Source organism: Uncinocarpus reesii, genomic scaffold, assembly GCF_000003515.1.
Source record: "Uncinocarpus reesii 1704 scaffold_2 genomic scaffold, whole genome shotgun sequence".
NCBI classification, from domain to species: Eukaryota; Fungi; Ascomycota; class Eurotiomycetes; order Onygenales; family Onygenaceae; genus Uncinocarpus; species Uncinocarpus reesii.
Genome location: NW_003052499.1, coordinates 5,093,332 through 5,118,788, shown reverse-complemented (window position 1 = coordinate 5,118,788; position 25,457 = coordinate 5,093,332). Strand labels below are relative to the sequence as shown.

At 50.0% G+C, this 25,457-nt stretch overlaps 9 protein-coding genes across 9 annotated transcripts; 6 read left to right on the top strand and 3 right to left on the bottom strand.

Moving 5' to 3' along the window:
- Positions 1–279: 279 nt before the first annotated feature.
- Positions 280–7,968, top strand: UREG_04691 (uncharacterized protein; the record flags this gene model as incomplete). The annotated part of the gene is made up of 22 exons (XM_002545128.1): positions 280–457; positions 517–617; positions 686–1,807; positions 2,307–2,440; positions 2,584–3,190; positions 3,247–3,418; positions 3,477–3,750; positions 3,905–4,381; positions 4,435–4,557; positions 4,607–4,705; positions 4,759–4,883; positions 4,940–4,987; positions 5,035–5,242; positions 5,291–5,707; positions 5,770–5,847; positions 5,901–6,462; positions 6,514–6,765; positions 7,050–7,109; positions 7,135–7,234; positions 7,275–7,560; positions 7,651–7,744; positions 7,915–7,968. The coding sequence occupies 22 exons, from the start codon at positions 280–282 to the stop codon at positions 7,966–7,968; spliced, it is 5,571 nt and encodes a 1,856-aa protein (XP_002545174.1).
- Positions 7,969–8,294: 326 nt separating this feature from the next.
- UREG_04690 (uncharacterized protein) lies at positions 8,295–9,265 on the top strand (the record flags this gene model as incomplete). The annotated part of the gene is made up of 5 exons (XM_002545127.1): positions 8,295–8,342; positions 8,409–8,704; positions 8,761–8,849; positions 8,903–9,111; positions 9,176–9,265. The coding sequence occupies 5 exons, from the start codon at positions 8,295–8,297 to the stop codon at positions 9,263–9,265; spliced, it is 732 nt and encodes a 243-aa protein (XP_002545173.1).
- A 1,125-nt stretch (positions 9,266–10,390) lies between these two features.
- UREG_04689 (uncharacterized protein) lies at positions 10,391–10,989 on the top strand (the record flags this gene model as incomplete). The annotated part of the gene is made up of 2 exons (XM_002545126.1): positions 10,391–10,507; positions 10,570–10,989. 2 exons carry the CDS (start codon positions 10,391–10,393, stop codon positions 10,987–10,989), a joined length of 537 nt encoding a protein of 178 aa, XP_002545172.1.
- A 925-nt stretch (positions 10,990–11,914) lies between these two features.
- Positions 11,915–12,627, top strand: UREG_04688 (uncharacterized protein; the record flags this gene model as incomplete). Its single annotated transcript, XM_002545125.1, has 2 exons — positions 11,915–12,310; positions 12,367–12,627. The coding sequence occupies 2 exons, from the start codon at positions 11,915–11,917 to the stop codon at positions 12,625–12,627; spliced, it is 657 nt and encodes a 218-aa protein (XP_002545171.1).
- A 576-nt stretch (positions 12,628–13,203) lies between these two features.
- Positions 13,204–13,810, bottom strand: UREG_04687 (uncharacterized protein; the record flags this gene model as incomplete). The annotated part of the gene is made up of 3 exons (XM_002545124.1): positions 13,204–13,364; positions 13,433–13,542; positions 13,608–13,810. The coding sequence occupies 3 exons, from the start codon at positions 13,808–13,810 to the stop codon at positions 13,204–13,206; spliced, it is 474 nt and encodes a 157-aa protein (XP_002545170.1).
- A 915-nt stretch (positions 13,811–14,725) lies between these two features.
- On the bottom strand, positions 14,726–16,319 carry UREG_04686 (acyl-CoA dehydrogenase; the record flags this gene model as incomplete). Its single annotated transcript, XM_002545123.1, has 2 exons — positions 14,726–16,023; positions 16,289–16,319. 2 exons carry the CDS (start codon positions 16,317–16,319, stop codon positions 14,726–14,728), a joined length of 1,329 nt encoding a protein of 442 aa, XP_002545169.1.
- A 1,020-nt stretch (positions 16,320–17,339) lies between these two features.
- Positions 17,340–18,333, top strand: UREG_04685 (uncharacterized protein; the record flags this gene model as incomplete). Its single annotated transcript, XM_002545122.1, has 3 exons — positions 17,340–17,412; positions 17,463–18,137; positions 18,191–18,333. 3 exons carry the CDS (start codon positions 17,340–17,342, stop codon positions 18,331–18,333), a joined length of 891 nt encoding a protein of 296 aa, XP_002545168.1.
- Positions 18,334–18,926: 593 nt separating this feature from the next.
- UREG_04684 (uncharacterized protein) lies at positions 18,927–19,944 on the top strand (the record flags this gene model as incomplete). The annotated part of the gene is made up of 2 exons (XM_002545121.1): positions 18,927–19,218; positions 19,271–19,944. 2 exons carry the CDS (start codon positions 18,927–18,929, stop codon positions 19,942–19,944), a joined length of 966 nt encoding a protein of 321 aa, XP_002545167.1.
- A 1,645-nt stretch (positions 19,945–21,589) lies between these two features.
- Positions 21,590–22,843, bottom strand: UREG_04683 (uncharacterized protein; the record flags this gene model as incomplete). The annotated part of the gene is made up of 2 exons (XM_002545120.1): positions 21,590–22,534; positions 22,571–22,843. The coding sequence occupies 2 exons, from the start codon at positions 22,841–22,843 to the stop codon at positions 21,590–21,592; spliced, it is 1,218 nt and encodes a 405-aa protein (XP_002545166.1).
- Positions 22,844–25,457: the final 2,614 nt, after the last annotated feature.

Genomic DNA, 25,457 nt, shown 5'->3' with positions numbered 1-25,457 from the left:
GATTATTGTCGCACAGCGAAGTCGGATTTGAACGACAATTATTCGGCCATGCAGCCCTGTTTGTTACAGCTGTCCTCCGTGGTCGACACACGCTTTGGTGGCGGTTGACAGGACGATCGGTTGCCGGATTGACTGCCTCCTTGACCATCATCGACCCAGCTCGCCGCTTTGGCTTTGACCTCTCTCGAGAATTTGGATCTTGCCCGTATTTGACGAATACCATTAGCAACCAACTCCCTACGACGACTGCTTTTAGGACTGACGAGTTTTCCTGTGGATATGAAACCGGATGCCGAACGTAAGAATGAGCAGGGATACTTATCGCAAGATGGGCTGGCCACGGAGAGTTCAATGGTCAGTTTCGATCCGCAGAAGGAAGCCAACTTGATTCGCAAGATCGATCTGCACATTGTGCCCTTTCTAGTCGTTCTATACCTCTTCAGCTTCCTCGATCGAGGTAGGATATGCCCGACCTTGCTGTAAACTGTCAAATCTAATACAATAATCGTTCAACAGTAAACATCGGAAATGCGCGGCTATATGGCATGGAGAAGGACTTGGGTCTGCATGGAAATCAATTCCAGATTGCGGTTTCTATTCTATTCGTGCCGTATTGTGTAGGTCTGCCTTTTTTATTTTTTTCTCCTGGGACGAAAGGACGGATCTAATTCTACTTCTCTACTAGTTGCTTGAAGTTCCCTCAAATCTTGTAATCAGGAAACTTACCGCCTCTCGATATATCGCATTCATTACAACGGTTTGGGGCATCATAGCTACCTTGACGGGGATCACGCAAAACTTCACCGGTCTCGTCATTTGCCGCATTTTTCTAGGGATCGTGGAGGCGGGTCTATTCCCCGGCCTCGTTGCCTATATGACCCTGTTTTATGGAAAACGAGAAATCGCGCTTCGAGTCGGATACTTGTTTAGCGCTGCAGCGCTGGCAGGTGCATGCGGCGGGCTTCTCGCCTACGCCATCGGCCACATGGATGGAGTCGCAGGGCAGAGGGGCTGGAGATGGATTATGATTATAGAAGGGCTGCCATCTGTGCTTCTGGGTATAGTGACCTGGTTTGGGCTTGCTGATGACCCGGACACGGCGTATTACCTCAGCAATGAAGAAAAGGCGCTCATGAGAGCGCGCCGAAGTCGAGAGGTGGGCCAGACCGAGTCTGCCCAGCAGTTCCATATCGAAGATGCGAAAGAAGGCGCCAAAGATTGGACGGTTCTGCTTTTCTGCTTGGGCCAGTTTGGCGTTGACGCTGTCTTATACGGGTACAGCACATTTCTTCCCACCATCATCAAGGGTATCGGCCAATGGTCCACTACGCAGGTCCAAGCCTTGACTATTCCCTGTTATGCTGTTGGCGCTATCACCTACTTGGTGGTTGCTTGGTTTAGTGATAGGACTCAAAAGCGTGGCGTTTTTACAGTGATCTTTTGTGGCATTGCCATTGTCGGATATGGCGTTCTGATCGCAGATGCAAGCGCCGGTGTCCATTATTTTGGCTGTTTCTTGGTTGCGGTGGGCCTTTACGTTTGTGTCGGACTTCCCCTGGCCTGGCTACCAACCAACCTGCCACGTTTTGGGAAACGGGCATTTGCCAGCGGCCTTCAGCTCACACTCGGAAACGTTGCTGGGATTGTCACCCCATTCCTGTATCCGAACAATACTGGTCCGAGGTTCGTGATGGGCCATGCTGTGACACTTGGCCTGACGGCGTTTTCAGCGTGCATCTATGCGTTTATGTGGTATTGGTACAAGAGAGCGAATACACTGAGAGAGCAGGGCAAGGAAGATGACAAGGTAGCGGGGATGACTGAAGAGGAGATCCAGGAAATGGGAGACCGCAATCCACGATTTCGCTTCACCACATGACCGTTACCATGTATATTATTTTGGGTATCAGGGCGCGTTCTTTTTCTTTCCAAAACGTATTTTCATTTGACATAGTTTCGGGCACACTGTTTGTGGAATAGATCTGCTTGTTCGCTACTTTATATGATGACGAACTCGCCTCTCAATTGGGCTTCATTTTAGATTCATCTACTCTCGGGACGGAATTTCGGGGATAGGTAGAGCGGCGATAGAGGCCAGTCTCTTTACCAGAAAGACGCGTGAAGCAGCCTGCAACGCGTTTTAGACCCGGAGCCGTGTCTGTCTGGAAAGAGAAACGAACTTCGCCGGTTCACCGGTCGCTTGGTCGGAGAAAGGTTAAACGTACCGATTACCCCGACGCTGGCGGGTTTTTCGGTAGATTGGAATCCCGATATGGCCAATCTTGAGCTAAAAGCGTGGACTTCAGCGTGCTGCCCTGATGGAATACGCCTTCTGGACCAAAGCTGCCCATCTCCCTGGCCATGACGTCAAAACCACCGGCTTTCCACGTCAGGGTTGGCAAGGCGTCTCCATCGTTTCTGAAAACCCATCGCTGGCTGTGTCCGTATCTCCGAAGCGGGCAGTTGATCCATAGGTGATTCCAATGGATAACTATCCATCATCGTCCCCGTCGACCTTTTCAGATTCCGGGTTCATCATCATCATGCGCGGTTGCCGTCCTCTACCTTAACTAGTTTGGTTAGCACGATGAACGGGGCATCTGATAAGATCGGCGATCAAACTAGCCGCGGTATTAACCCGTTTGGGACTAATGCGCGCTTGGGGGGATCCTCAACATCGACGACACACGTCGCTCCGAACAGCACCGACAATGGTAATAGCATTGGCCGTTACTCGTCGTTAACAGGCAAAGATGGCCCGTCAACTCATTCAGACGCGCCCTTGGGCCCATGGTGTTCCGGATCTGGAACTTCGTCGCCTAATGGACAATATGAGATGCCAGAGGAGCAAGATGGCGACAGTGACAAAATCCTATCGCACAGCCGCTCCGCAGTGATTGAACAATCAAGCGCAGGGACCGGTGCTCCACCTAGTGAAGAATGGACCAACCTTCAGCAGATCCTGTCCACTATGTTTGGACGGGCGAGACAGGAAGTCTCGGAGGAGGAGAAAACCAGACACGTCGGATTGGTGTGGAAGAATCTGACCGTGAAAGGAGTTGGGATTGGAGCTACTTTGCAGCCGACGAATTCGGATGTATTGCTTGCGTTGCCAAGATTGCTTTACAAACTGTTTACAGGGAATATCCGGAAGAAGAAGCCCGTGAGGACGATACTAGATGATTTTACGGTATGTCTCCCAATTTGTAGTATATTTATCAGACGTGGGTCTGATACTGTGACCAGGGATGTGTTAAACCTGGGGAGATGCTTCTTGTTCTGGGTCAGCCGGGCTCTGGTTGCTCGACATTCTTGAAGGTTTTAGGCAATCAACGGGCTGGGTACGAGGATGTTCAAGGCGAAGTCACATACGGAGGCATTGACGCCAAAACAATGGCTAAGAATTATAGATCGGAGGGTGTGTATCTGCGACCTATGGAACCCTTGGCACTACTGCTACTAATTTCGGTCAATAGTCTTGTATAACCCTGAAGAGGACCTTCACTACGCGACACTTACAGTCAGACAAACACTTAATTTCGCTATTAAGACGCGTACACCTGGAAAGGAATCCCGAAAACTCGGTGAATCCCGCCGTCAGTACCGCCAGGCATTCCTCAAGAGTGTTGCCAAGCTATTTTGGATCGAACATTGTTTAGATACAAGAGTCGGAAACGCAATAGTCCGCGGAGTCTCTGGGGGAGAAAAGAAGCGTGTATCGATAGCGGAGGCTCTTATTACCAAAAGCCAGTACACAATGCTGGGATAATTCAACTCGAGGTTTGGACGCGAGTACGGCTCTGGAGTATGTCCAGAGCCTTAGGAGTCTTACCACTATGACTAATGTGTCAACATTAGTTGCGATATATCAAGCTTCGGAGTCGCTGTATAAACTTTTTGATAGGGTCATACTTCTCACAGAAGGGAAATGCGCTTACTTTGGGTCAACGAGCGATGCCAAGGAATATTTCGAGAACCTTGGGTTTGAATGCCCGACTAGATGGACCACTGCGGACTTTTTGACTTCTGTTACGGAACCGCATGCTCGAAGAGTCAAGCAAGGCTGGGAAGACCGCATCCCGCGGTCGGCGGAACAATTCAAACAAGCCTACGATGCGAGCGCGGCTCAGAAGGGTGCAGTAGAATCCATCGCTGAATTCGAAAATGAGATAGAAGCCCATAAAGATGAGCTAGAAAGTTTAAGACAGAAAACACCAAAGAAGAATTTTACGATCCCGTATTATCAACAGGTCCTTGCGCTGAGCCAACGACAGTTCCTGGTCACGATTGGCGATCGGCAATCGCTTTTCGGAAAATGGAGCGTCGTCCTCTTCCTTGCTTTGATCGTTGGCAGCCTGTTCTATGACCTCCCTAAAACTAGGTACGTGATTGTGTCGTTGCACTATCTGGCCGGTGCTGACCGTATCTCAATAGTCAAGGGGTGTTTACTCGTGGAGGAGTCATGTTTTACATTATATTGTTCAACGCTCTGCTCGCTATGGCAGAACTGACCGCGACATTCGAAAGCAGGCCAATCTTGATCAAGCATAAAAGCTTGTATGTAGTCATGCCCTCTTTCGGCACGATTAATGCTGATTCCTGCTAGCTCGTTTTACCGCCCTTCTGCTTATGCCCTAGCGCAAGTGGTTGTCGATGTTCCCCAGGTCTTCACTCAAGTTTTCATTTTCCTGATTGTGGTGTATTTGTAGGTTCATTATACCTTTCCATGAAACCGGGTTACGCTAACCTGGGAAATAGCATGGCGAACCTCGCTCGCACAGCGTCTCAGTTTTTTATTGCACTGTTATTTGTGTGGCTGGTTACTATGACCATGTACTCTTTTTTTCGTGCAATAGGAGCCCTGGTCACATCCCTGGATGCGGGTACGTATACTACTATGTGGCTGCCCTAGCCAAGTGAGTACTGATTGTGTCTTTAGCTACGAGAATCACCGGTGTTGCGATTCAAGCCTTGGTTGTTTATACTGGTAAGTTCGTTATATGCCGCTTCTTGTTCCTCACTCATGTTGACTAGGGTACTTGATTCCGCCTGGCAAAATGAGGCCGTGGTTGAAATGGCTGATATGGATTAATCCCGTTCAATACACATTCGAATCTTTGATGGCCAACGAATTTTATAACCTACGAATCGATTGTGTCCCTCCTGCGCTAGTTCCCCAAGGCCCAAACGCATCCCCTCAATTCCAAAGTTGCGCCGTCCAAGGTAGCGAACCTGGGCAAACGTATGTGAATGGGGACGATTACATACTATCTAATTATGGATATACCAGAGATCACCTGTGGCGAAATTTTGGCATCATTATTTCGTTATTTGTCCTTTTTATCGCATTGACTATGTTTGGCACCGAACTTCAAGCCAGCTCCCGAAGTTCAGCCCACGGTGGCGCAGCTGTCACCGTTTTTATGCGAGGGCAGCTCCCGCCTTCTGCTAAACATGAGATGCAGGATACAAAGCGAAACCGTGACGAAGAAGAAGGGAAGCAGAGCATGGTATCGAACGGATCCGAAACCGAGCCTATGGATGAAAAGGAGGTTCAAGACATATCGAAAAACGCTGCCGTGTTTACGTGGCAAGACGTCAACTACACAATTCCCCATAAAGGAACGAAAAAGAAACTTCTACAGGACGTCCAAGGATATGTCAAACCGGGTCGTTTGACTGCCTTAATGGGTGCATCTGGTGCAGGGTATGTTGACTTGAAGACGGTTGATTTGATTTCTGTCTTTGTTAATTATTACTCGAGTATAGAAAAACCACGCTTCTCAATGTCCTGGCGCAGCGTGTGGATTTTGGTGTCGTTACTGGAAGTTTCCTCATAGACGGAAAGTAAGTCATAGACGGGAATACTTGCTGCAATAGCTATTAATATCATAATTTAGACCTCTTCCAAAGAGCTTCCAGCGCGCAACTGGCTTTGCGGAGCAAGCAGATATCCATGAACCGACTACTACCGTTCGAGAGTCCCTCAGGTTTTCTGCGCTTCTCCGGCGACCGAAGGAAGTTCCACTGAAAGAGAAATACGATTATTGTGAACGCATTCTCGATCTGCTTGAACTACAGTCCATTGCCGGGGCTACAATAGGCCATCCAGGTGCAGGACTTAACCAGGAACAGCGCAAGAGGGTAACTATCGCTGTGGAATTAGCAAGCAAACCAGATCTGCTTCTGTTTTTGGACGAACCCACGTCAGGACTGGATTCGCTCGCTGCTTTCAATATTATCCGTTTTCTGAGAAAATTAGCGGACGTGGGGCAGGCTATTCTGTGTACTATCCATCAACCCTCTGCAGTTCTGTTCGAGGAATTTGACGATCTCTTATTGCTCCAAGCGGGTGGTAGAGTGGTTTTTCACGGAGAGCTAGGAACGGATTCCCGAAAATTGATTGAATATTTCGAGGGCAATGGCGCAAGGCCGTGTCCACGGGATGCAAACCCGGCAGAGGTAAGATATTTTGTATCACGTAAACCAATGATTGCTAATAAGTGAATACAGTATATGCTTGATGTTATCGGTGCTGGCAATCCAGACTATGAAGGTCCAGATTGGGCAAACATCTGGGCAAGCTCACCAGAACACCAGGCCGTCACCGATGAGATCAAACGGATCGTCGATTCTCCAAAGCAGGGCGAAAGTAATGCTGGCGCAGCTGGAGAACAAGAATTCGCAATGCCGCAACGTACACAGATCATAGCAACCACTAAGCGTTCGTTTATCGCATACTGGCGCACTCCTAATTACACAATTGTAATTCTCTCGTATCACGCCTTCGCTACAATGGGAAAACTAATTTGGACATAGGGTAAATTCATGCTACACATATGGACTGGTCTTTTCAACACTTTTACCTTTTGGCATATACGAGATACCACCATCGATATGCAATCCAGGCTTTTCTCTGTTTTCTTATCCTTGGTCATCGCACCTCCTTTGATTCAACAGCTTCAACCCCGCTACCTCCATTTTCGAAGTTTATACGAAGCACGAGAAGAAAAGTCCAAAATTTACTCTTGGTTTGCTTTGATCACTAGCACGTTGTTGCCGGAGCTACCATATTCTATCGTGGCTGGAACTTTGTTTTTCTGCTGCTGGTAAGTTTGTTTCTTTTTTCTGTAGATGCTGCCCATCGGCCACGAAGCTAAAGTATTCAAGGTACTTCGGAACATGGTTTCCTCGAGATTCGTTCGCTGTTGGATTTACGTGGATGCTGCTTATGGTATTCGAAGTATTCTACGTCACGTTTGGCCAAATGATAGCTTCGATGTCACCAAACGAACTATTCGCATCTCTCCTTGTCCCAGCCTTCTTCACATTTGTCGTCTCCTTCTGTGGGGTGGTGGTTCCGTATCAGAATATGCCATACTTTTGGCGCTCCTGGATGTACTGGCTTACTCCCTTCCGCTATTTACTTGAGGGGTATCTCGGGGTCATCACGAATAAAGTCCCAGTTCGATGCGCTGAAAATGAATTTGCACGGTTTCGAGCCCCACCCGGAATGACTTGTGAGCAGTATGCAGGGCCGTTTACGAGACAGGGAGGTGGGTATGTAACCACAGATAGGAGTGGAATGTGTGCACTGTGCCCCTATGCGAACGGAAATGAATTCGCAAGGAGCTTCCATGTGTTTTATAGATATAAGTGGAGAGATTATGTGAGTTGTGCCCTTCTCGTCCGTGACTTTACAGATTCAAGGCTAATGGTGATCGATTCAGGCGATATTCTGGTCGTATGTTGTTTTTAATATACTCGCGGTTTACAGCATCTCCTGGATATATCTTCATGGAGCGCCAGCACTGAGAAGAAAGATCAATTCGCGCAAAATGGGGAAAGCCGCATAGCTTTGCACAAGATGATCATGTGTATATAGATATTCCCCATCACCCTGTTTGTATATAGAAATACAAGGTTGCGCAGTTATTGGGGGCAGTCCTATCACCGTCCTCGGCATGATAGTTAGCGAATACAGCACTATGTAGATCTGAATTTCCAGGCATTCCGAACTTTCCTTTGATTTATATTGGAAAACAGCACCTTATTGCTTAATATCGGGACTTGTTTTTCCCGCTTCTAACTAATGGTTAGCTGCGACTACATTTGATTTCTAATCAATTTCATGATGCAATAACTAGTTAATCCCGTTAATGCGTTTACCCATCTGATAAAATGCGATCATTTTCCACCTTCAGCCATTGTAAACACTCTCCTCCAATCAATTCTCTGTCAACTGATCTCAATACTTGAGATACCTGCAAACTCGTGATTCATCAGACTTGACCATGGCAGCAAAAGCCGTTGCAGTCATCGCTGGGGTCGGGCCCGGGACGGTAGGCACTCCAAAAACTTGTCTACACCATCTATGTAACTAGCTGACCGGTAGATATGACTCGCAGGGCGCCTCGATTGCTCGGCGTTTTGCAAAATCATATGCCGTGGCATTGCTCGCTCGCAATCCGGATAATTACCAACCGATCGTCCGGGAAATCTCTTCGAGCGGCGGGCACGCGGTTGGAATCAGCACCGATGTAACAGACGAAAAGAGCGTCAAGGGCGCCTTTACCGAGATTACAAAGACCTTCCCCGGTGCTCCGCTGGCGGCTGCGATATACAACGTCGGCGGTGGATTAGTGAGGAAGCCATTTCTAGAACTCTCAGGACAGGAATTTGAAGCTGGGTTTGCGAGTAACGGGTGAGATTTGTTCACGGTTTCTCTAACTATCCGACTGACTTTCGTCTGATGGGTAGACTGGGAGCATTCCATTTTTCGCAAGCAGCTATCCCTTTACTTTTGAAAGGCTTGAATTTAGAGTATCCTCCCACTCTTATTTTCACCGGTATGATCCTTTTCCCGATCTCAATCAAATGGTGGACTGATACGCCGTTTTAGGCGCAACTGCAAGCCTGAAGGGTTCGGCGCGACTGGCGCCTTTTACGACTGGAAAGTTCGCGCTCCGTGCACTTTCCCAGTCGCTGGCTAGGGAGTTTGGTCCGCAGGGAATACATGTCAGCCATGTTATCGTTGATGGGATCATTGATATCGAGCGGACGAAACAGATCCACTTTGATGCGCCAGATGCAAAGCTAGATCCAAATTCGGTGAGTGAGAGATATGTTCCCCTTGTGAAGCTGTAGCCGCGCTCTAACAGCTCCGCTTGGACAGATTGCCGATACATATTGGTATCTACACTCGCAACCGCGAACGACATTTACACAGGAGATTGATCTTCGGCCGTATGTGGAGAAGTGGTGACCGTAGTTCCAGCCCGGGTCGAATTGGAGTAGATGGATATTCTGCTCTTGCTGTTACTCTGTACTCTGTATCAAATGCTCTTCTTCGTCTACTCGAATGACATCATCAGTGGTTCTGATAAGATAAGATAATCACGCGTGTCGGGTCGCGTCGCGTCACTTTCGCGTTCTCTGGCTTGACGACGGCGGATATCACCAGCATGCATTGTTGGAATCGCCCGTTCTTTAGCATATCTCTTGCTAGTCGGATTTTGTGACTTGAACGACTTGGTTTCGCTTTGCTTGTTGGCATTCTCCAGTGCTGCTCTCAGTCACCTTCTCGATGATGTCATCAAAATCCTTCTCTAAACCGCAACTCGACCTGGTTTTCAGCGATTTATGAACAATGTCCGCCTTCAAATAAACACTTTAATCGAGTACACTAATATCTTAGTCCCAGAACACTGTTCATCATGCATTCTTTGAGCATCGATCCCCAAGAAACCAAGGCTCCAACCAGGGACCTGCCGCCGACCAGGGGCGTTGCCAGTAGCCTACCTCCCGCTCAGGCCGTCAAGGTCCATCCATCCGTCTCAGGGGGGGAGAATGCTTCGCTTTACTTTGTTGGAACTGCAACAACAATCTTGTGGGCGTCAACTTCAATTCCGTGAACAAATGAATCATCCTTAGTAACCAACAGAGCCCTGCAGGGAATGGGAAGGGATTCGAATCTTGACAGATGTCAGTACTGCAATCCAGCCAGAGGGGGTTTCCAACCCAAGCTGAGCGACAGAGAATCATAGCCCAATTTTTTACATGCAGGGGAACATGTACATCTGGGACCGGGCGTGTCTGCGACTCGTAGAACAAACCCGGCTGTGGATTTGCATGACCTTCCCAGAATTGATGTTGTGCTTTTGTCGCATTATCACGGGTATGTCCCAGCCCCCTGCGATTCGATCCTTTGACGATTTGGGGCTAATCACTCTGGGGCCGCTCATAAAGGGACCATTTTGACCAGAAGGTTGAAGCGTCTCTCCGGCGAGATTTGCCCATAATTTCGACCCCCCATGCAAAATCCTGCCTCACTTCAAAGGGCCCGGATGAATCGTTCAACAATGTATTCGCACTGGATCCATTTGAAGAGATGGCGATTGAGATCAGAAGTGATACCGAGAAGAAACCGCGAATCAAAGTCATCGGGATGCCTGGGAAACACGTCCCGACCAAGACCTTGCAGACCTTGAATGATATCGTGAAAGCGGTCAGTAGCCGTCTTGGTTTACCAGCGCTGGGATTCAACTAATATGCTCATAACTACTTTAGGTCCCGCCCACAAACGGCTGGATGGTGGAGCTTGGCTACGACTCTAAAGTCTCCGACTTCACACCGAGATATAGGATCTACATTTCCGGCGACACCCTTCTCGTGCCAGAACTCAAGGAAATAGCCGAATTGTACTCGGGGTTAACGATCGACCTCATGCTCATTCATCTCGGCGGCACAACCATCCCATCGCCGAAATTGTCCCCCATGACCGTGATGGTGACGATGGACGCAAACCAAGGCTTGGAACTGGTGCGTCTGATAAAGCCCGATCTCACGATCCCGATCCACTATGATGATTATGATGTGTTTGCCAGCACCCTTGAGGAGTTTCAACATGTTATTGAGCAGGAAGGCCTGAAAGAGAAAGTGGTGTATCTAGACAGGGGAGATCAATACCGGTTCAAAGTGAAAAAGTGATATACTAGCTGTATGATATTGATTCCAAGTCGCGCAGGTATGTGGTATACGTTTAATGTTTTAGTAATTGATAAATCTTTTTCGAGCAGAAGACGCTACCATGCAGAAAACACATCGGCTTGATCAGTCTCATGATCCTCTGGTGTACCTATAATGTGTTTTGGTCTAACTTTTGGAACTCGCCTACAACCAAGTCAAATTCTTTACGCAGGGCGCTGGCGATATCCTGCCAATAACATGTATGGAGTCATAAATCAAATTTCATTCGATGTCCAAGGAATCTTTGAGCTTCTTGGCCAAGCTCAACTAACGGTCCCAACCTGCGTTGCATTTCCCGCAACTCATACCACAGGATCATTTGAACCAGGAATATGAGGGAGATTCCCAGTTCGCTTAAAGGCCCGGCTATGGACTATAGATTGATATCTTTATTCCAAGCTGCGTGGTCTGCATTTGATGGTATACCATTGTCAACAATGGCAACATGAAGGGCTCCGATGACACCGTATTCTGTGGAAATCTCCTTTTCCTCAGCAACAGCCTCGATCCCCATTTATATCGCGAGCCAGAACCATGCCGTTGAATGCTCTTGCTTGTTTTGCACTTTTATGGCCCCGTTAGCACCACCGGATGACCCTGACACCAAGAAGCCATTTCCGTCTCTATCGCTTTGATCAACCTATACTTCAACAATATTCGTGACTCGCTCACATATTGATATGCTCGTCCACGCTCTTCTTGTCGGCATGCTTTGGAGTGCTGTGTGTCTCGGTGCTGGCCGTCAGGTCCCTTCAAACCTCAAACTATTATACGATTACGCCAAGGTAAGGCTCTCCTGCCACAGGCACTACTGTCAGCTTTGGCTGATGCGATATTATGTGACAGAGCAACAGGTGTCGTCGACCACTGAGCGGTTCTTTTCAAGATGGTCACGGTAACGGTATGCTTGTTCACACCCCCAATCGAGTTCGAACCACCCTCTAACCGCTACCTTGAAGCTGGTTTCGTCTACTGCGGTGATCGATTAATCTCTGAAGGGATTCTTTATATCACTGGTCCCTCCAACACGATGGCCTTGGCGAATATGGATGTGGACTGTGATGGTGCTAACCGCTCCGATGGCGACTGCAAGAATGATCCATCAGGACAAGATCAAACGGCTTTCAAAGACGAGGTAAGGGTGTATGGGATTTCGGATCTCGATTCCAATAAACATGGCTATGTTGTTCTCGGCAACCAAGGTACCTCGCCGTGGTTTGAGCCTAAGGTATATGGCATCCAGCCACTGAGCGTAGTGGCTGTCGTATGCAACAATATGCTGGTGAGTGCTGCCATTTCCAGCAAAGAAACACATTTGTTAATTTGCTCTGGGATCAGTTTTACGCTGTCTGGGGAGACACCAACGGTGGTATCTTGACCGGGGAAGCTTCGATGTCGCTTGCAAAAGCCTGCTTCCCTAACGAAGGGCTTAACGGGGACAATGGGCATGAAACTCACGATGTGCTTTATGTCGCATTCAATGGTAGCGAAGCGAAGCCTGGTGCCAAGGGGGCGGACTGGAGAGCAAATAACTTCACCACCTTTGAGGAGTCGTTGGCGCATATTGGCGACAGATTGGTGAAAAGAGTTTCTCCGTGAATCAATTCAATGGTATAGTAGCAATGCACCCTTGACCTCCCCGGGCTAGTCAATATGGCTTTCACGTTTGAACGCAATCAACACGTCCGTCGTAACATGGGAACAATCAATTCCCGATATTTCCACCTCCTTTATATAACCATCATCTATTTCTGACTTGTTGCACCAGGGACTTTTCAGTGGATTATCTTCCGCACCAGAATCCCGGACTGAATTAAAACGGCGGGTGTATCTTTTGTCTGTGCGAATGGCGAGTTTCTATATTTCCACTTCTCAACGAAACCAACGGGCGGCTATTGAGTCTTGACCGAGATTGCATCCATGTATGTGCGGCCCCAATACCTATATTGAAAACTGAAGTCCAGGAAAAAGTGGTAGGTTGAAAGTCTTGCTATCTAGTCTAACACTAGGCATCCGGATCCTATTCTACGACCATCTACTCTCCTGCCCTAGAATTGGGCATCTTGATACAAGGAATTTTTAGGGATCAGAATTTTGAGAGCACATTCTAGTATTGTTTAGCGTAAGGTTAACGAAAGAATGCTTTTCTCTGTATGCCCGTTCAAACCCTCTCTTCTAATGACCGGATGTCACATTTGTAGCGTTGTTCGCCATTGTTCCGTTGTTCAACACGGTCCCATTGTTCAATAGCGTCCCATAGTCGTCCGAACCCTCGAGTGAGAATTTTCCCCTCTGGTCACCGCATTGGAGACGTCCATAGTTATTCGAAATATATGCTATACAACCCATTAACCAACGGGCACAAACGGCCGGGCATACGAGAATGGCGTGATTCTCAACTTACTCAGATCATTTTCGTTGAACATCCACTTGCCATTTCGTTGCCGACACTTGCATAACAACTTGGCTCCCGGCCGTAGTGTACAACCTTTGCACGAGTTCCAGAAAAAGCCCCTTTAAACGCCGTTTAGTCTTTTCTGCTGGTCTGCATTTTTGCGGTGGATAGGGCTTGTGCCTACCTTGACTTAGGCACGATCCGTCCATTGTCATTCATGAAGCAGTAGTTCAAGTCTATCGAAGTCTGGCGGGTGCCAGGTTCGCCCCCGACCCTGCATCGTGCCCCGAGATACCAATGGAACAAATGGATATCGACACAGGTTTTGGCGAAACTCGCAGAGGCGAGGCTGCCGAGAGATGCAAGGACCAGAAGAGACAACTTCATCGTGATTTCGGGGCTGGTTTTGGCTTCTGTGGCCTTCAAAAGCAAAGAATCTCAAGATGCGTTGATTTCAGAGAGAGGAGTATTTTGAGAGAGAGACCGGGCATCAAAAGGTAGCGAGATGGGATTTATATCCTTTTACATTTCGCGCATGGCCGTGAAGCCTTTGCTAGAATGAATTCTCCCTGAGCCGTCAGAGTTACATCTGTGCCTCTTCTTGTTCCACACTCACAGATTATTTTTTCAATCTCCTCGGCCTCTGCAGAAGAAGTCGCCTTGGGTCTGGCATCCCAGATGCAAAGGCCTTCTCGATGCCGGAGACGGGGTATTTCCCATGTCTTTCGCAAAGCGATAATGTGCGCAAGTCGCACGTCAAAACAATGAACCCACGGGCGTAGGCTGGCCACATGGCCCGATGTCTTGAAGGAGTCATCTGTGCGGCTAGCTGGTGCTCCACCGGATGTTTTCAGCACGACATTCGCAGCGTACAAGTTGAAGTTGGGTGTCTGGGCGATGCAGCGAACGAAATTATATTGTCACACGTACGAAACCCCTTCAACGCCAAAGTGTCAAATTGAGTAATATGAGATTGTAAACATTTTCTGACTAAATAAGGGGCTAGAGAGCTTTGACTTGCCAGGTGCCCGTTGGCATATGCCATAAGAAACGGGAAAAGTGGTTAAGAGAAGCCGAGTATTCAAGGGCCACATCGCCAATTCTTCCGTGAACGACAAGGGAAGTCAAAAAGGTTTATCTCCTGCAGCTGAGTAGTTATCTAAGTAAGAATTACATTCTTTGTTCAATTCCACAACCTTCCATGCATGCCCGCTTTCCAATGATACTGTGGCTTCCTGGAGGTCTTGAATGTAGCGGAAATCGAAACAGGTTACACTCAGAGATAGCGGGAGTGAAAACACTTCAATATGATTTCGGCAAGCCTAGGACCCTTTCTCCGATGTAGTTCCGGATCATCTCCCGGCTAACAGGCGCAATGCGCGGGATGAAGGACTCCCTGAGATACCTCTCGACATGGTATTCTTTGGCATAGCCCATCCCGCCATGAGACATAACCGCCCGCTCACATGCTCTGAACGCCGCTTCTGCAGCCAGATATTTCGCGGCATTGGCATATTCACCTGTGGAATGGCCAGCATCATACAGCCTCGCAGCCTGATAGACCATCAACCTTGCAGCCTCGAGCTGCATCCAAGAATCGGCCAGGGGGTGTTGGATGCCCTGATTTTGCCCAATGGGCCGGCCAAACACCTGTCTTTCATTTGCATATATCGCCGCCCGCCGGAGTGCCGCAAATCCGAGACCAAGCGCCTCTGCAGCGATCAGAATGCGCTCGGCGTTCATGCCATGCATGATCATTTTGAAGCCATTGCCCTCTTCACCAAGTAAATCCTCTGCAGGAACACGCCAATCCTCAAAGAACAAGGTATTAGTGTCCACGGCTGCACGTCCCATCTTTGGAATTTCCGTGACTTCTACCTGCGATCTATCCAAGTCCGTGTAAAACAGCGACAGGCCATGCGACGGCTTGCTGACCTTATCCACCGGCGTCGTTCTCACAAGAATAAGAATCTTCTCCGCATTCTGCGCGGTGGAGATCCAGACCTTTGAACCTTTCAAGATATAGTGGTCTCCGGCTCTGGTGGCCATGGATTTCAGCTTCAGCGTATCTAGTCCGCTATTCGGCTCAGTGACTCCAAAGCACGCCCTTTCCTTCCCCTCTATCAGCGGGGGTAGAAACCTCTTCTTCTGCTCTTCACTGCCAAATTTTACGACCGGCTCTAAGCCAAAAATATTCATATGCACTGAACTCGCGCCGCTCATGCCAGCTCCCGATTCCGAGACCGTCTGCATCATCACAGCAGCTTCCGAAATCCCTAGTGCTGCCCCACCATACTCAGTAGGCAGGCAGATACCGAGCCAACCATCTTTGGCCAGTGCCTGTTGAAAATCGGTTGGGTAGGCTTTGGATTGGTCTGACTTCAACCAGTACTCGTCGGGAAAATCGGAGCAAATTCTAGCGATTGATTCGCGTACGGTAATCTGAGATTCTGTCCAGTCGGGATTAGAGGAAGGGAGGTATTCGGTCGCTTTTGTAGTGAGGGCTCTACGAGCAAGTCTTTGCGAGCAGCGCACGGAAACGCGGGTGTGCGGGAGCAAGTGGCTGGAGTATCGATGACGGAGCGTTTGACGCAGAACCCCTGAGATCTAGTATGCCGTAGATGTTAGCTGCGAAGGGGGCCAAAACACCTCCTCGCGGATATACCGACCAATTGATCTCCAATTTGTCGAATGTGCGCCATAAATAGAGGCTATCGGCCGGCCTCAGGTATAGGGGTTGCTAGAATTCAGGTGGTTAAGCTAAAGCAAGGACCTTCTTTTCGAAAGATCCAAAGCAGCAGGTGAGTATGAGTTAGAAAATCGCGCTGGCGAATGGAAAAGATAGCACCATCACGTTGATATTACCATTGCTGGCCCCTCTTCCCGCCAGAGACATCTCTCAATCGGCCTGAGCCCGTCGTCCATCATCTTCTTGACTTGTTCTCGTTGCTGCGACTTCGCTGTTCGGGTTCGGAAGGCCGAAAGCCGAGCTGCCCCACATTATCCGCTGGTTTGAGCGATGTGATTGGCTGTTGGGAGGCCGTTCGAAACCCGGGGAAATTGCCGAATGCCGAGCTATTTGCTGATTTTCGTTGAATTCCAACGCGAGAGAAGCGACAGGACGGCGTGGTGAGGGAGAGGGCGGCAGGCTGCGTCTCGTTGATGGTGGTTATTGACAGAAAAGACATTCCCTGCCTTGTTCCATACCGCGAGAAAAGGTGGTAAACATGAGACCCCATCCTCGCCTCAAGTCTGTAGCCTCAAAGGCCTGTGCTGGGCAATTGTTTCCCATATCTTCCCGTTACTGCAGGCCGCGTATATTCTCCTGCTCTTCAGCTCCCTTTTCGACGTCTCCCAGTCCCTGCAGCAATGCACAGGCGCCCGAGAATCCCGGCGCACTGGATGGCTACAAGATACTAGATCTCACAAGGGTGTTGGCAGTATGGAAACAGCTATCCAAGGGAAATACAAAACAGGCATCCTGAACCATGGCTGACTTTACGTCAATTGATATGTGCAGGGCCCGTTTTGCACACAGATTCTAGCCGATTACGGAGCGGACGTGATAAAGGTTGAGCAGCCAGGGAAAGGAGTTCGTATCCTGTTATCCCCAAGGAGCGGCATATAGTGCTAACGATGCTTGGGGCAAGTAAGGATGAGACGAGATATTGGCGAATACATGGCGAAAGCGAAAAGTGGAAAGAGGAGGGGATTTCATGTTACTTCGCCTGCGTCAATCGGAACAAACGTGCTATAACTCTCGATCTAAAGAGCCAGAAGGGAAAAGAGATCTTGCTGGAACTTGTGAAAAAGGTCGACGTAGTGTAGGTGGTGACGCTATCCGGCTAGTGATATAGAGGCAACGGACGCTCTGACGCTGGGTACTTTAGTGTCGACAATTTTGTACCGGGGGAAGATGGATCAGCTGGGTATCGGGTATGGCACTCTCTCAAAGCTGAATCCAGCCATTATCCATGCTAGCATTTCAGGTAAGCAGAGTGACTCACAATAGAACTTGGAGAAAGGTTAATTGTCATAGGCTATGGAGCTTCAGGGCCATATTCCAAACGTGCTGGATACGACATCATTGCAGCAGCCGAAGGAGGCCTGCTCCACGTAACGGGAGAGGCCAACGGACCACCCACAAAGCCCGGAGTCGGACTCACAGATATCTGCACCGGCCTCTTCATGCACGGCGCCATCGTATCCGCACTACATGCGCGAAATAAGACTGGGAAAGGCCAGAAGATCGATGGCTCCCTTTTTGAAACGCAGCTAGCACTGATGATCAATGTGGCTTCAATCTGGCTAAACATGGGCCGCGAGGCGAAGAGATGGGGCACTGCCCATCCCAGCATTGTTCCATATGAAGCCTTCCCATCGAAAGACTCGTACCTCGTCATGGGAGCCACGAACAATAGACAGTTTGCCATATTGGCCGAGCGTCTCGGCCGGCCCGATCTCGCGGAAGATGCCCGGTTCCGTACGAATGATGCTCGAGTTGAGAACCGAGCAGAGCTGAATCAGATATTACATGAGCTCTTTCGAGCCAAAAACACAGATGAATGGTTGAGGGTTTTTGAAAACAGCGGGATGCCGTATGGCCCAATCAACACGATCGAGAGAGCGTTCGGCCATGCCCAGGCACAAGCAAGGCAAATGGTCAATACGCTGCAGATGGATTCCGCAGCGGACGGGCAGTTCAAGGTCACCGGTACGTTTATGTTCACCCCAGTGTGTTGAAAGGTAGCTAAACCCGCATGGCAGGTTTCCCGGTGAAGTTTAGTGAATCGAAGCCGTCGGTGAGGATCAATCCACCACTTCTTGGACAGCACACGGACGAAGTTTTCGCAGAGCTGGGGATAGCTGGGAAAGAGATAGACGAGCTCCGGCAGCAGGGCATAGTGTAAATAGGCGTAGAGTTAAGACGAGAGCTTCAGGCTCAACTCATCGCGCAGCATCGTTTTCAAGTATAAAGAAGATATATCACGTCCTAATCGCAGTTAAATCCAAATCCAGTAGGCCTAGCCATCATTGTTAGTCTGGTTGGGGATGGTCGTCTCGAGGCTTAGCTGCAAAGTCGTGCGACCAACAGCTCGGTTTGGTCTAACCCTCGATTGCATCCATCGTATGGAGTATTTCCTGTCAAGTCGAGCGGATGAAGATGTGTTTGATTCCAAACCGTGCAAATCTGTGGTTTGTGGGCGAGTTTGCGATTGAATTTCGGCAAAAGGAGATCAAACTCTGTAGTCACCTTTGCTTTTTTTCTCTCAAACTCTTCAACGAGACAGAAAAAAGAACGCGTCTGCTGGAGGACAGAGAAGATCAATTGAAAATTCGACATTCAAATACGGTCTTCCGTCCGGCGTTCTGGCGTATATAGGCATCTATATTGCTGGTTAATCGAAAGTCGGGTTTCTTGCCAGACCCTCGATAGCGAGTTGAACAAGGTCTGACTCCCTGCAACAGAACTTGTCATTCAGTTTCATGAGATATTCAAGCAATGACAGCGCCTATTTCTTCCCTCCAGTCCCGAATGCAGAACGAGGATGACCCTCGCCAGCTTCCCGAAGCACTGCGGGAGCCCACCGTCAACGGCCGGAGTCACAGCTCAGCAACCCGCGAGGAGATAACGAGCAGCAGCGCTCCTAAGCAGAGCTGGCTGTCACAGCGATTAGACGGTGAAATTGACCTGAAGCATGCCGACATCGTGTTTCTCTTCTGCTACTTCCTCTCCGGCCTGTGCGACAGCTCCGTGTTCAGAGCGTGGGGCTGCTTTGTGAGCATGCAGACAGGTACGAGGCATGGAAACATTCATATGAGAACCAGATAGCTAACAACATCAAGGCAACACTGTCTTCCTCGGCCTCGGCGCTTCAGACTACGCTCTCCGCCAGACCTCCAAATGGCTCAAGTCCCTGGTCTCTATCTGCTCCTTCGTCATCGGCAGCTGCGTCTTCTCCATGACCCGCTGGCTCAACCCGCAGAAGCGGCGCACCCTCTTCAGCACCTTCACCGTCCAGGGCCTCCTCCTCCTCATCGCCGCCTGCCTGCTCCAGACCGGCGTGATCTCCGGCAAGACCACTTCTGCACCCGGCGACGGCGGCGGCGGCGGCACTGGCATCGTCCTCGCGAGCGACCCGAGACCGGACACGGCGATGTATCTGGACGTCATCCCCATCGCGCTCGTTGCGTTCCAATCCTCGGGCCAGATGGCAGCCAGTCGACTCCTGGGGTTTAGCGAGATCCCCACCACCGTCCTGACCAGCTTATACTACGATCTTGCCTCTGACCCGGGGCTGCTCTTACCCCTGTCCCAGAACGTCAAGCGTAATCGACGCTTCAACGCTGTGATTGGAGTGATTGCCGGTGCGATTGTGGGCGGATGGCTGTCTCGTGCGACGGGGGGCATTGAGGCGGCGATGTGGATTGCGACCGGGAGCAAGTTTGTGATAGCGAATAGTTGGTTGCTTTGGAAGGGAAAGGAGAAGGCGCCGCTGGGACTACTGTCGCCAGCTTGAGCCAATAGACTGCCGGAGTATGAGAGGTTTGAACAAGCGCAAGATGCGCCGCTCGCTGGCTTCGATGCAAGGGCCGACCGGTGAATTTGCGCAGCATCAGCTGGCCAGGGAGGAGATATCCATTCCACCGATCCCACCCTGAACCATGAAGTGTACATGAGTACCGATACGAGAATATAGAGATAGTGCTATTAATGGTATATACTTTTACGAAACCCCCATGAGAACAATCCATAACACCACGCACTCCGACCCTCAATCTTCTGGCGAGCCTCCATGTCTCCGAGAATCGGATCTCCCCCCCAAAGCAACACCTTGGGCATCAACTGTCAGACCACGCCATGCATCCATGCCTAACTTCATCCAGTCTCAAGAAAAAAAGCCTCTGCTCCCAACACGCCTCCCAGAACAGGCGGTGAGTCGCAAGGTAAAGTCAATATGACCAAGCAGGCCAAACTAGCCAACGCATCAGATCCAAAGCTAATATGTGGAGGAAAATATCATCGTCATCATGATTATCCCTCGAAGCGCCGTGCATCTTCCAAGTTCCGCCCAATGCCAGCGACGCGGGAAGATGACCTGGAAGGCTAAAAGAAAAGAAGAAAAAGAAAAGAAGAAAAAGAAAAGAAAGAAAAGGGTTCGAGGAAACGGGATCTAGAACTTCGGTTTTAGACTCTTAAATGACCGCCTCTCGGTGCGGGCGGCTTGCCTTAGCCATGCAATTTGACGCAGATCCGCGATGCCGCTCCGTCGGTTTGGCTCCCGCAGTCAATCCCGCTGGTCCACGGGTGCTTGGCCCGCCTATGGACGACGGGGGTCTGGAAACAGCTGGCTTGGCGAATTGGACTAAATCTGATTCATCAATTGCGGGTGGAATGGATTTTGAATGTGCATCGGGGTGACCAAGTCTACAATATGGGTGCGGAGCTGAATAGATTTTAAATTGTATTGCACGTGGGATACACGTATATACAAAACTATAGATAGGAATAGGTAGATAGGGAGCGACATGAAAGTAAAAAGACTCGATTAAAAGAATTGGAACATTTAGTTCAACGGACAGGAATGAAAGGCACACGCAAAACAGAGTGGTATCATTAAAAGGCAGAAAGGAAAGACAAACGAAAGGCACGGAGCAAGGCTGATTAAACAATAGTGACGAGAGACCGCTTCTGGGGTATAGCAATAAATTCCCACGCGAGAGACAGAAAAAGACGAATGCATCGCGCCGAGAAATGAGCAGTTGGACACTAATTTCGAGCTGGGTACGATTCAATGCGAAAGGAAAGATCCCCCCAAATGCATGCCCAGACGCCGAAGCAAGGAAACATGGCGTTGGAATAAAGAGACGAGCCCGCAACAAAGAGCTGGACGGATATATCGGGAAATATAGCGGGGAGTAAGGTCAAGGGTTGTTTGCCTGTGAGGGCGAAGAGTTTATAAAAATATTGCAACGAAGTCAAAAACGGGCCTCAAGACGTGGTGGGTTCGAAGGAAATTAACGGGCCCACGATGCAGATTCGGTGTCAAGAATTCCGGTCCCGTTGACCGAACAAAGCGGTCGCCAGGGGCGGGGTTGAACCAAAAATAAAATCCAAGTATTAACCCCATCTATTTCGAATTTTAAAAATAGCGATGCGCGGATTCACGCTTCTTCGGGATGCCGCAGGATCTCCTCGCAGTTCGCATCGAACCGCATATTCCATAGGCGGATACTGTTCATCAACTTCTCCGTATTCTCCAACTCCCGATCACGGCCAAAAATCGAGTCAACGAATTCGCATCCCGCATTTCGACCCATGGTAACAGTGTTTCGGCCGCTTTCTCGCTTCGCGGCTTTCCACATGAAATACTCGCATGCCTTGAGCAGCTTCTTGAAGCGAGCCCACAGCCGTTCCCCGCTCTCCAAAAAATCTTCAACCATCTCCCTTGTTTCTCTGCAGCGAATAGTCGAGGCGCACTCGTCCGCTCTCTTGACCTTGCCCGCCAGTTTGATGAGCAGCAACCACAGATCGCCGGCCACGTCCGACATGGGAGCCGTTGCACCGTAATGGAAAACAGTCCAATCGTAGATCCATTTTCCCAGCGAGTTTGCATCAAAGACGCTTCCCAGAAGAAGAATGGGGGCCTCTGTGGGATCCCAGTTTTTTATCGAAAACCCAGCAGGCACGCCGGCGCGAACGGCGTCTTCTTCGGTAGCTTTTGGCGGCGTCTTGATGTTGGCGGCGGGCTTCGGTGGCTTCTGCGGTGTGCGCGTCGAAGTGGAGGCGCGGCGGGCACGGGAGCGTTTGGGAGAGTCTGCCTCGTCATACAGAGAGGTGGGAGCCTGATCATAATCAAAATAAGTGTTAGTGGGCTGCCTGCGACGAGATTCATGTTCAGGGCGACGCAGGCCGTCATGGCGCGACGACCTGGGCTGATAAAAAGGACCACCCCCGCCAACGGGAGAGTGGAGAGATACATCAGAGTCGGAATCAGACCGAAGGTCGTCAAAGAAGTCTGGCTGTTTGCGTGATCGGGAAGGGAAGAAGTGACTGTAGTGATGTTTGCTTGGCATAGACGGGCGACGGGCCCGTTGCCAGCCATGGGGCTTGGATCGAGGTTCACCACCAAAATCACCACTTACATGCTCGGGCTTGCGAGGGGTCGAGACGTATTCCGGCACGCCGTCATAGTATCCCTGCCACGGATATTGACCACTCGACGTCGTGTAGAACTGAGGGCCATCTTTTGTGCCTGAATAGCTGGCTCGATAGGCGTGCCGTTTGGCGGAGCGGGGCGAGGCGTGCGGGGACGAGTACTGGGTGTTGTAGTAGTTGTAGTGCGCGGCAGAGGGAGAGTGCATGTAGTCGTAGGCGGCAGACCACCCGGGCGGTGGACTGGAGTAGTGATGATACATTATCGAAGGTCGGGCATGGAGGGTATAAAAAAGCTCTGAACGCTGAATTCAAGAAACAGGAAACCCAGCAAACTCCGTTGTCGGCGGCGGGAAGCAGAATGAGCAAAGTCAAGACGAAAACCCCAGCCCCAGAGCGGAGAAAAGACAGAGAGCCAACGAAACAGAAAAGCACAGTATATTGTACAGGATATCACCTTGCAAAGAAAACAGAACCAGCAGCAAAAAAGGGGAGAGGGTAGTTTAGACGGTCCGTCACCGGGGTGAGGTATCTATTGGAGGCAAGAGGAAGCGATAGGAGTGATCTTGCCCGCCGTGCATTTGAGCTTTTGGATCAGAGAATTCCCTAACAGACTGAGAAGGGAGTTCGATGGATGGGCTGGCTCGAAAACGGGGAATCGATCCAACAGAGCGAAACCGTCGAGAGAAAACTCGGTTAACGGGTTGGATTGCGGGAGAAGAAGAGGATAAAGTCTCGGGAAAGGAACCGTGGATGGAGAGACGGCTGGGATCCAGAGGAACAGCCGTTCTGGTTCACGAGTGGAGATGTGTGCACAGTGCTTTGAAAAACCCAGACGGTCTGGAGGAGAAGAGAAGAAGAGAAGAAGAAGAAGAAGAAGACGAGAAGATGAAAATTGAGATCTTGGAGTTTGTGTGCGGTGGTGCGTGCGTATTGGCGACCGTATTGGTAATGATGAGGGGGGCGAGACGACGCCGCCAAGCCGTCGAATTTACAGGGAAGTTACCGCTAGCGCCACACGGCCGGCGGGGCAGGCCTGGTATCTGCGGCCTGTGATTGGCTGCGAGCAGGGCCGGGTGGAGCCGCGATGGTAAGGAAACGAAGGCTCGTACGACGGCGGCCGGCCAGGCCTGGAAGCGGTCGTGTGTATTGTGGTATTGGGCGGTATTTGGTGATTGCGCTCGATATCACGACGGGAGGACGAGCTGGTCGGACAGCAGAAACGAACAAAGAATCTCAGCTGGGAAGGGAAAGAAAAAGTCATCCTGAGTCTGAGCCGCAGCTAGTTAGCTGAAACAAACCCTGCAAGGAAAAGGGAAAAAAGAGACGCGACCGCTAGGCTGCAGCGCCATCTCGCCCTCCGATGACTGTGTCGCCGGGATCCAGTGAGAAGGAGATGCAGGAATTTTCACTTCTCATTTGCGGGCGCTTCCCGCCTGTGAAATTAACCGACTCCCTTGAGGTCAGCGCAGAGATTTCATCGCAGTGCCAAAAGCCAAACCACAGTCTGAATCCGCGCTTCTGCCAGACGATTGGCCCAGCCACGCAACCCAGTCAGCGCCGTCGCCACTGATTCCTGACGTCTTTGCCCACGGCTGCCTTGGATTCAGGATCATCCAAACGTGGAAGCGCTGATATCGAAAAAGGGCCTCCAAACGCCCAATGACGTAAAACGCAGCCGACGTGAATCGCCCGCAGGCCGTCGCTACATCGATCCTATCACAGCACACTGCCACGGACACTAGAGATGGCTCAACGGATCCTCTGCGATCAGGTGAGCGAAGCTGCGTCGGGATTCCCGTCCAGGACAGGGATCCTGTTAGCCGCGCCCAGCCAGAATGCAAAGATTCCAGTCTTCTCTGCTCTGCTTCCCAGCAATTCGCGCCGTGGATGCAGTGGTCCAGAATCAGAATCACAATCTGCAAACGGCCCGCGAAACAAACGACGGATCCTGCAGCAGTCGGGCGCAATTGGCGCAAACAAGCGACTCCCGTGCATGACGGACGGAGAAGGGTCCCTGTTTCATTCAATCAATCATAATTAATCATGCCAAACTCGCCGGCCGTGATTATATTGGCCCTGCTGAAGGATCGCATTGACGTGCTATTTTAATCTCTTTTTATGAGAAACTGGCTTGCTGGACCCCACCCCTGTCTCCAACGAAAACTGATTGTCATCCGGATATTGCGCGTTCTTTGCGTTCCGACACTGCATGAAGACAACATCCCTCTTCGTCCCGCACTGTAAACAAATGCATCGCAGTTTTCTAAAGTGCAACTGTCCGCAAAAGGTTGCCGAGTAACCCGACACAAGGCTTGCTGTTCGGTTTTTATTTTGGTCGGGTGAGAGGACAGTCAAGCGATGTAACTTACCACCAGGCTGCCAGAACACGACCTGGCTCCTCGTCTCGGGGTGAGTATAATCCACACCACAACAAAGTACCGAGTTATCAATAGCCTTCCTCAGCCCTCCACGGATTTTCACTTCAGCACTTCTTGCACAATAAGCACAGTGGCGGCCGCAGACAGCAGCCGACACAACCCGCTATCACGTTCCACAGAGCACGCCAGGGGAAAACGTAACTCGCCAGCTGGTCAGAACTCCGCCCAGTTAAACAATCCTCCTTGCCCCTGTCCGGAAGTATACTCCTTTCAAGGCAATCGTTATCATTAATTGCTGATAATCCGACCAGGCCCCCCAAGTTTTCAATCTCAGCGGAAAGTATTGGGTTACACATGAATTGCCTGCCATTATTTTTTATCATTTCTGTCTTGTAATCTTTCCGATGCAATAACACTTGCATTAATTGTTTTTCCTCTCTGGTTCGCTCCTTCGCGTCCTCAACTTGATAGAAACGATTCTACCATTCGAGAAATC